Here is a 10,105-nt window from a genome sequence, read left to right as displayed (position 1 = left end):
TTCTCTTCCCTGTCCAGCTGAAGAGGGGAGAGATAGAGAGGAGAGAGACTTGTGTGGGCACCTGGTATTCAGCCAAGGTCAACTCTGTCCAACACTGCAGCCTGTGCTCCTGTGCTCTTCATCAAGGGGTTGGATCTGAGCTGTGAACATGCTGCAGCAATTGTGCTCAGCTATGTTGGGCTTCAAGCACTAAAACTGGGGCACAACTGCAAATTCTGAGCCTGTAAAACACTGAATGCCTGTAGCTGTCACTGTCTTCCAAGGAGTTGTTCGTAGGGGGAAGGATGCAGGATCCATGCCTGGTAACAAAGGACATATTTCTGTGCTCACCAGCAATGCTCACAGCACTGTGTAGTGCCCATTTCCATATGCCAGGGGGGTCAGGAGCTCTGCTTGTGGCATGCAAGCCTGGGGTCTCCTCACTGGTGAGGCTGATGGAGATGTGACCAGGGAGAGCATCTGCATGAGAGCAACACCATTGCTGAGATTTGTCAGCATTATTTCTCCTCCTAGCTACTTGTGGAGTGCTTGGGCACTTGCTGACAGTGCCATGGTAGCCTGACTGGTTTCTTCCAGCCCTCTGCTGTTCCACACAGCTGGCGAAATGCTCGGACATGCTTTAGATATCCAGGTTTACTTGTGTGTAGGAAGGGCAATAGTTATCTCTCCACATCATGTATTTTCTTAGATCACAGACATGTAATCTCTTTTTCCCTGGGTTTCATCTGTACATGAAGAGAGAGAGAGCCTGTGGTTATTGGTCTGACAGGCACAGAGCAGAGGGTGCTGCCCCTCTCCTGTGATGCCATAGGAAGTGTTTCACGATTCAAGATAAGACCTTCACTTCCTCCTTCTGTGCTCATAGAACTGAGCTGCCACCGAGGCTGCACCCTCCACCCTGACAGTGACCCCACTCTCAGGATGGACCAGGAGACCCTGGGGAGTATTGTCCTGCTTGCCATCGTCACCCTGATCAGTGTTGTCCAGAACGGTAAGGCAAAAATAAACATCTGTTTAAGGGATAGAAGGGAGCTGAGGAAAGTTCAAGATGACAGATGCTGATCTTTGGATAGATAATCTTTGGTTATAAGTTCATGCATGCTTAGGCATAGCTTAGGCTTTAGAAATGGCCCTTTAAGCATGGAATTTTGTGTGACATTGTGGCAGTATCCTGACAGTCACATAGTCTTACTCTCTGATATTCTAGAGTGAGTTTGTTATACATTTCAGCTAATGTAAGGACTAATATGCTGGGATACCCTGTGGCACTATGCATTTTGGTTTGATGACTAAGACCTTCTTTTCTGGCCTAGGTCCCTGCTATGGTCAGCCAGGGCTGCTCTCAAGCTGGAGCCCTGCTGCCATGGGCAGGGATGGAGTCCCTGGGGGCTGCACTGGGTCAGACCTTTGCATGGAGCTCGATGAAGGGACAGAATTGAGGAGTTTGTGTGGGCTATTTGTGGGCAGGCAGCTCTCCTGCTTTCCTGCATCTCCTAGTCCTGCAGTATGACTAATCTCAATTAACTGTGGTCCCAAGAACATTGTACATTTGCTGAGATGGTCAAGGTTCCTTCTCTAGCTCTTACGTGGACCTTGTATAGTCGCTTGTATAGTCTTCAAGATTTTTTAAATAAAACAAGTATCTCCCCTCTGTAAATTTGATTTTAACTTTTTCATCCTCTCTTACAAATACTTATTTTAGCAGGAAATTCTGCCCAGAATACAAAGAAAGGATTGAGTTTTGCCTCAGCTGCACTAACTTTGCCCAGGTTCAAAGAAATTCAGCAGTGGGATGGAGGGCTGGAGAAAATTCCAGAAATCTGTAGTGATGACATCTTATGACAAATGGGAGACTCCCACTGAACACAACACAATTTCCTATGAAATGGGCTATTCTTGGGCTGCTGCAGAGAGGGGGAAGTGGTGGGAGCCTAGCTGCCAAGAAGCAAAAAAAAAAAAAAGTAGATGCAGGCTGGTTTAGTTTCAACATAGGCACTAAATGCCACATCATATCACCCAATGCTGTTCTCTGGCAAATGCACTGTGTGTGACATCACCAGAATATGGCACATTAAGACCAGAGCAGGCACTGTAATTAAGAAAATGTGTCAAATAGGTATTTCTAGCTATGTAATCATAGGATTTTATATATACAGGTTTTGCTCCTCTCACTTGGGCAGGTCAGACTTCCATCCATGTGCTTTCATCAGTCTGTGAAATTATTGACCCAACTGCTACAGAGGGGAAGTGCCAAACACGTGAAGCAGACAGCCCTAAACCATGATTTCAAGCTTTCTATAATCTGATTTCCTCTTTCCAAGCTTTCTGTCTAGAAAGACCAGACCTGATAGACAGTCTTGCAGTGAATGCAATTATGAAGGCAGTGGAAGTGTTTGTTGAGGGGTATCAGGTGCACTGAACTCTTGCTGTGGCTTGTTCAGCAAAGCACTTAGACCTCTGCTTGGCTGTCTCTGAGTGCCTGAAGTCAGTGTACCATGTAAATTTGTGATTAAATGCTTCTCTGCATAGGGTGCAGGACTAAAAGACAGCTTGAATGCTGTTTTTCCTAAAGATGGAGGTGGGCTGTGGTGCTTCTCCAGTCTGGTGTCATTTACTGTCACCTTGTTCATGATGGAATCTCCACATCCTACGGAATGACTCATGTGGCCTCATACCACTGAGTGATGCATGCAGCCTAAAGTTCTGTTCTTTTATCAGAGAGATGTTGCAATCCAGCAGCTTTCAGGGCAAATCAGTGGTCACTACTGAGCAGATCAGACAGAGGAAGCAGAGGGGAGAGAAATAAGGGGCATGTTTGCAACCACTGGCTATGTGGGATCATCAGCTCCCAGATTCTGTTGGCATGGGCTTGTGAAACAACCAGGCTTACACTGAACTCTTGCACATTACCTTGATCAGAGTGGGACTGCCACTGTTCAGGCTCTGGGCAGCCTGTACAGCCTTGGAGCCTCAGGGCACTATCTCCTGGAACAAGTGAGGTGAATTAAACCTCTCCACTCCAGCCTTGGTCTGCCCACTCCTCTTATGAGGCTTGTGAAAGCACCCTCTTGCCCCCTGGCATCGTGGGGCCTCTCTGCAGCAGCAAACTGATATTTGGGAAGTGGCAGCACCTGCAGCAGTGGAGAGGGAGATAAACAGCTTACTTGGCTTTCTCGAAATCTGTGGTATTCTCTAGAGACTTTCCACACACAATAAAAGAAAGGAAGTAGGTATGCTACCAGTGTGTCCATATTGTCCCAGACCTGCAGGAAATGATTTCCCAATGCTGCAGTTCAGCACTGGACTAAAAAGTGCTGACCAACTCTGTCCTCTTCAATTGGTCCTCTCAGTTGCTGTAGGCAGGGTGACCTCTTGCCAAAGGTGGGGCTGGTGTGCAGATGGAGATGCTGAGGACTCTGTGCCACGGGATGGTGTCTGGTCTGGGTCCCCCAGGAGCCGGCCATGCACTGTGCTGGTGGCAGTGGAGGGTCTGCAGCCTGGCTCAGACTAGGGGTGCTGGCTTAAAGCACCGTGGGTTGCTCTGCAGAAGGGCTGTAAGTACCCAGGGGATCCCACAATACTACCAAAACACTCAATCAATTCTATTAAAGACAATGGAACTACAAAAGACCTATTTACAGCATCAGTGAAGGGAGAAAAAAGAGGCAACTCATCAGATTGCAGGGATGAAATCCTGCAGCTTATCTTATCTTAGTTAATTTTTTATTGTTATAATAATGTATTTCCTGATGGGCTATCTTTTATGTGTATAGATTGGGTTAAGATTCCAAGCCATAGAGTGATTTGGACACACTTGAGATGGGGTGCACGACAACAGAAAACCCGCTGCTTGTAGCCTAAGCCTGAGCTCTCTCTGATGTATTTAGGCATATGATTGATGGTCTCTGGTACAGTGTCATCAGATAAACGTGTTTGTCAAGAGCATGATACATTATCTTGAGGTGCTGCATTTTTGCAGCAGCTAAAACCCTGGCACAACTGTTTCTTGAAAGGAGGATACACCCAGATAGATCAGCCATTAAGACCTGGCTTCCTTTAGGCCTTTCTGGGAAAAGAACCAGCCCTGCAGGATGTCCTTGGCCTGGCACTGAAAAATAATAGATCCTCTTGTCTCCCTGCTTTGTTGGAGAGCAAGATTTGGGGTTGACAGTTCTGTCTGGAAAGATCTTTTCCCTCTGGGAGCCCAAAGGACCGGGTCAGGGCAGTGCTTCTGCAGCAGAGATGCAGAGACTGTCCAAAGTGCAGTGTTGGGATGAAGCAGGGATCAGAGGTGATAGCCTGCTACCAGTCACATACAGACATGTGGGGATGCACAGAGGGTTTGGTTAAACCTGGGTGACAGAGCAAGCACACTGGCCACATCCTGCACCCTTGGCTGTGTCTTCTCCTGCCAGCTGTCCAGCATGGATACTCATGGGAATCACACTGAGGCCACAAAGCTCAGCTTCAGATGGCATCTCAGACTGAATACTCTGTGGTTTTTTAACAGCTTTTTTTGCCAACAAAGTGGAGCATGAAAGCAGACACTGCAATGGGAAGGGGTTGCAGCGGCAGGGATCCTCCTACTTCGACCGTGTCTACACTGCCAAGTGAGTAGACAAGAGCTGAGGAATCAGAGAGGGCAGAGTGGGGTTCATCATGCTCTGGATTAAAATTAAATCCAAACCCTTTTGGGGGCCAGGGGTGGATTCCAAATTCCCTCAGATGAAGGCTTTGTATATAATCCCTGGCTGTGCTCAGTGTTCAGACATGAGGTTTTCAGATATATTTGCTGGCTGAATCCAGGGTGGCAGCTCTTCTCACCACCATGTGCTGCATCTATATAGGTCTTGCAGCCATCACAAGTATTGTGTCCCTTCATTTGGGAACCAACTCACTCTTCCCTGCTGCAAGAGTGGCAAAGGCACAGCCAGAGCCCCAAGGGCTCAAAAGGAAAGAGCCAGCAGAGATGTCAGCCTGCTGAGGAGCAGGTAGGTGGCAGAGCTTGTACAAATCCCTTGGTCTCTGGCACCTCCTTTGGCACATTGCTCTCCACTTCTCCACTCCTTTGCCACATAAAATCACTCTCAACTTCTTCACTTCTCCCCCTCAGAAAGCATTCCCAGCTGAAGAAGGCAGCTGGAAACCGCTCCTATTCCCCTGCAAAGACACATGTTAACTCTGTGAGACACTCTTGTGATGCAATTCCATGTTTGTTGGTTTCATCCAATAGCTTTATTAAAATGACTCAATTAAAAGGGCTTTAAGCCAATAAAACTCACAGCTTCTATCATGATCAAACAGGTTAGGGAGAAAGTGGCATTCACAGGTGCCAGATGGGCACAGGGTGGTTTGTTTTCCTCATCAGGCAGCACAAAGGCATCTATTATCTGAGTGAGAAAACAGGGAAGCAGACGTGGGTGAAGAGCCCAGCCCTTGGCAGGTCAGGGGCCTCCCACCTCTCTGGGGTAAAAGTCTACTCTCAAGGGCACTAGTGCAGCCCAAATTCACCTGCCACCATTCTCTGCTGGTGAAACATACTGATTTTTTTTCTATTTTCCTGTACTCTGATTTTTCTCCTATAAATTCCATTCCAGCCAGAATTGTGGACATGCATACCCGACATTTCTCGCTGTGCTTTGGTGTGCTGGCCTTCTCTGCAGCCAAGGTAACACTCTTTTGTTTTGGTTTTTTTTCCCCCCTCCAACCTGGCACCACATTCAGCAAAGGATGGTGAGTGCTTTGGAAGTTGCACTTTCAGGGATCAGCCCTCCTGCACCAGGGGAACCTCTCTCACCCTCCTGTCCTGTCCTGGCTTGGCTTATGTCAAAGATGTGTCCCCAGACTTGATTGAAGGTGGTCCAGGCCAGGGGCATTTCCCATACAGGCATTATGGATGAGTTCCCTTTGTTTTGGGTGAAGGGTTTAGTACTTGCTTGCTGGATTATTGCCACATTATTCAGTCTTGGGACAGGAAATGGGCTCAATTTATTAAAATTGCCAGAACTGCCAGGTCCCCCCTGTGCTGAGGGCCACCCAGGACTATTGACCTGCATTTGTAATTGTGGTCTTCTTCAATGCAATGTGAATTTAACTAACATTAAGATGAGTGTTTACCTGGGGTACATGTCTATTCTTTCTGGGGAAAAAAATGGAGTTTCCTGATGAGGAGAAGATGAGGTTTTTTTCTGCAGTTGTGGGAAAGGCTGGAATTGTGGGGGAAAGCCCCTTATTTTTATGCTTGAAAGTTAGTATTGGACCATAGTGTATCCTCCACCTGCTCCTAGTGAAGTACATCTATGCCTTCTATATCTGGTGAGGACAGTGCCTGAGTTGGCACTCTCTTTCCTGAGCCTGGTATGGCCCATACTGGGTTTCACAAAATCACAGAATGGTTTGGGTTTGGAAAGATCTCAAAGATCATCTTGTTACAGCTCCCTTGCCAGGGCAGGGACACCTTCCACCAGACCAGGTTTCTTGAAGCCCCATCCAGCCTGGCCTTGAGCACTTCCAAGGATGGGGCATCCACAACTTCCCTGTGAAAGCTGTGCCAGTGCATAACTCTCACATAAAGAATTTCTTCCTTATATATAACTTAAACCTGCTCTCTTTCAGGTTAAAGCTACTTCTCCTTGTCCTATGAGTTTATGTCCTCATAAAAAGTCCCTCTCCAGCTTTCTTGTACCTCCAGCTTTCCAGTACCTTTAGGTACTGGAAGGATGATGGTGAGTGTGTGCTCTGCAGTGGGCACAGTGCAAGATTATACCCACAAAGTCTTGAGAAAATCTGGAGTGAGGGCAAGGCAAGTGTTGTTTCCCATGCAGAGGTCTCCGTCCCAGTCCCAGTGCTTGTCCCATAACCCAAGACTGCAGATTCCTGTTTTCCATTCCAGCCCAGACAGTGGATGGGGACAGTGCATACAGTGAGACCTGAACTGGGGTTTTTAATGCCTTGTTTTGTCCTTTACCCAGCTCCTGCTGCCTTTGCTGGCCTGATGTACTTGTTTGTGAGGCAGAAGTACTTTGTGGGCTACCTCGGGGAGAGGACTCAGAGGTAAGGACTTGCAGAGCCTCTTAACAAAATCCAGAATGTTGTAGCAGCACAGCTGGATGCTGCACCTCCACTGGCTTGTGGTGCTGCCTGCAAGAGTTGCTGGCACCGGGTACTGGAGGAAAGCCCCTCTCTTCTGGATGGATGGGAGTAGCTGTGGGAGATGTCGGGTGTGCAGCAGCACTGGGGCCAGGGGGCCTGCAGCTCCTATCACAGGATTCTCTGCAAACACAGATTTGCATGTTTGTGCCACTATTTGTGCACAAGATTGTCCTTTTATATTAATATTTATGTTTTATTTATATTAATAAAGCAAATTACACGCATGTGAAACAGAGCTGTCCCACAGCCTGGTATGGATGGGAACACATTCAAGTCCCTCTGGACAGACACTTTTGTAGCAGCAGTCTGCACTGAGAACAGAAGGCCAAATCCAGACCCAAATGAATCCTGAAAGGACATTTAAGTCCTCTCAACTGCCTGGCAATGCAAGACAGAAAAGAAATTTTCCCCCTCTCTCTCAGCCCCTGAGCTCTTTCAGTTGGTCTCAACAGCAGAGTCTGAAGTCTAAGGGTTGTGTGTGAGATGATGCACATTAACAAATTTCTTTCCCCCATTTCTGTCTCCTCAGCACTCCTGGTTACTTGTTTGGGAAGCGCATCATTTTGTTCCTGTTCCTGATGTCTGTGGCCGGAATTCTCAATTACTATCTTGTCTACTTCTTCGGCAGTGACTTTGAAATACACATTAAGACGATAACGGGCGCGATCTCTCCACTGCTGCTCATACCCTAACTCCCGCAGCACTGAGGGGTCAGCACACTTCGTGTAGCAGCCCAGAAGCTGCTATAATTCAACTGTTTAAGAAATGAACCCATAGCCCAGTGAGATTTCTGTAAATCTCATGCTTGACAGGCTCTGTAGTATGATTTAGCCTTGCTTTTTTCTTCATGAGAAAGATTTATCATGAGCACTTGGCACGCCCAAGGAATGGTAACAACTTTCAGTTAATTCTTTAGAATTTTTTCCCTGAAGTGCGTCTTGCAAGCTGATTGCATGACTGGAAGGGACAATGTATGCTTGCTTCATAATTGTATTGTACTTAGCTTTTGTCCCAAAACCCAGGATCCTCCCAGTGTCGTTCCTGACTGATGGCTCCCCCAGTCACCCTCAGACACAAGAACAGCCTTTCACCAGCATCCCACATGCCAGCACAAAGGCATGGACCAGCCTCTTCACCTACCCTTCCCCTCCTGACCAAGCTCTTGCTGATGCAGGAGGGTAGCAAATTGGCCCCTCTCTGGTCTTCCTTGATAAATATTCATGTGTGTAACATTCACCACACTGATCTCATTCACACTTCAGCCTCTTTGTTCTCCCCGAGCTGGGAAAAAGGAGTGGTGTGTAAATGAGGAGCTGGGGTTGGGTTTGTTTCGATGGGCTTTGTTTAATTAAACAGTCTAAAGTGATGCCATGTGTCTGCTGCCATCTTCTTGGCCTGGTGCGTGGTGCCAGTGGCTCAGCAGCTGCCCAGAGAGCAGATCAAGGGCAGCAGCACTGGGCTCTGTTCAAAAAGATCACCCTGTGCCCAGCCCAAAGGACCCAGTCTGGTTGGCAACTCCCCCCTATGAGCATGTTCAGTGCTCTGCTGCCAGCCCCAACAATGTGCCCTGCCAGTCCACGCTGAGGAGAGCTTTGATTAGTGGTGCAGAGGCAGGCAAACAGGTTGGAGCAATCTTTTCAAACATTCCTACCCTACGAGTGCTTAAGCTCTTAAGTCTGTCTGATTGCTGCATGCAGGATGGCTAAAGCTGGATTTTATGACTCCCTCAGGAGGGAATAAGACTCCTTGCTGTGTGAGAAGAGGGTTTGCAGAGCTGTTTACAAAAGCAGGTGCAGAAAGCATCTGCCTTTGTACTACACCAAGGCTGGGGGGTTTTGGTGCTGTCTCACTGGGGAAAGGTGCTTGTGCATGGCTGCTCTCCTCTGCAGCTGACAATCCACATGAATCATTTTCTTTTTGTGTGTGTGTTCTGCAGGAATCTTAGATGTGAAAGATTAGTAATAGACACACTTACTGCATGCTGATTATAAATGTTCTCACTGGTTAGAACAGGTAATTTAAAAAAATTTAATCTAGCCTTCCAACCTATAGCTGCTGAGACACTTTATTCCCAGGCAGGGCACTCATGTTCCTTCCCTCCCATCCTTCTCAAAACACTCTCCAAATACTCCTCACACCATGCTTTTCTGCCATAGCTCTTTTCACAGCTCATGCCAGCTGTCTATCCTTGGTGGAGACCCACTACCCTTCTGCCCCATGGCATCAACCCATCAAGGGATGGCAGCACCCCAGGAGGAGAGGGGTAACCCCACTGGTCTGAAGCTACAGAGCCCTTCTGCACTGCTGGGATCAGCAAAGGCTCATGCTGCCACCACCTTTAGCCAGTTCAGAGCAGGAGAAACTTCACCAGCACCAGTCCCTGCTCTCCATCCTGTTTGGCCTCCCTGAGGTCTGGGACTTGTTCATGGAAACCATCACTAGTGGCAGGTGACTCTCCCAGCTCTGTGTGTCCACCTTGCAGGTCTCCTCAGATGGTTGAGTCTCCCCTGAGGCTTTTGTCCTCTCTATCAAGAAACAGCTCACTTGAGCTCCTACTTTCCCCTGTTAGCATGAGAAGCAGCTCTCCACCAGCCAGCTACAAAGGGAAGAAGATCCAAGTGTCTATTTTGGGTCGATAACCTATCATAGCACTCTCCATTAGACTTGATGGTCCTTGTGGTCCCTTCCAACTCAAGATATTCTATGATTGCCTGTCAGCTGATGGTTGGTTTTTACATAGTTATACTTAGGTATGGCCAGGTCATCTTTCAGGGGAACCAAAGCCCATCTTTTGCTATAATGTTTTATTTTGCAAGACTATCTCCTACTTGCTTCCTCAAAACCTTTTTGATAACAAAAGAGATTAAAATGTAGGCAAAATCCATTTTCCATCTATCTGTAAATGGAAATAGTGATCGTATCAGACAAACAAGTGCAACATAAATTGATTGCT

At 47.4% G+C, this 10,105-nt stretch overlaps 1 protein-coding gene across 1 annotated transcript; it reads left to right on the top strand.

The window, feature by feature from the left end:
- The first annotated feature begins 849 nt into the window (after positions 1-849).
- Positions 850-8,519, top strand: ALOX5AP (arachidonate 5-lipoxygenase activating protein). The gene is made up of 5 exons (XM_079298570.1): positions 850-991; positions 4,511-4,610; positions 5,598-5,668; positions 6,972-7,053; positions 7,682-8,519. The coding sequence occupies exons 1-5, from the start codon at positions 922-924 to the stop codon at positions 7,842-7,844; spliced, it is 486 nt and encodes a 161-aa protein (XP_079154696.1). The 5' UTR covers positions 850-921; the 3' UTR covers positions 7,845-8,519.
- Positions 8,520-10,105: the final 1,586 nt, after the last annotated feature.

The sequence above is a fragment of the Erithacus rubecula genome (genome assembly GCF_903797595.1).
Source record: "Erithacus rubecula genome assembly, chromosome: 1".
Classification (NCBI taxonomy): Eukaryota; Metazoa; Chordata; class Aves; order Passeriformes; family Muscicapidae; genus Erithacus; species Erithacus rubecula.
The sequence above is the reverse complement of the archived record's forward strand: the minus strand, read 5'-3'. Positions and strand labels throughout refer to the sequence as shown.

Coding starts and splice junctions, on each gene's coding strand:
- ALOX5AP (XM_079298570.1), top strand. CDS start 922: ATGGACCAGGAGACCCTGGGGAGTATTGTCCTGCTTGCCATCGTCACC. Junction 992..4,510: donor GATCAGTGTTGTCCAGAACG/GTAAGGCAAAAA, acceptor GTTTTTTAACAG/CTTTTTTTGCCAACAAAGTG. Junction 4,611..5,597: donor GACCGTGTCTACACTGCCAA/GTGAGTAGACAA, acceptor ATTCCATTCCAG/CCAGAATTGTGGACATGCAT.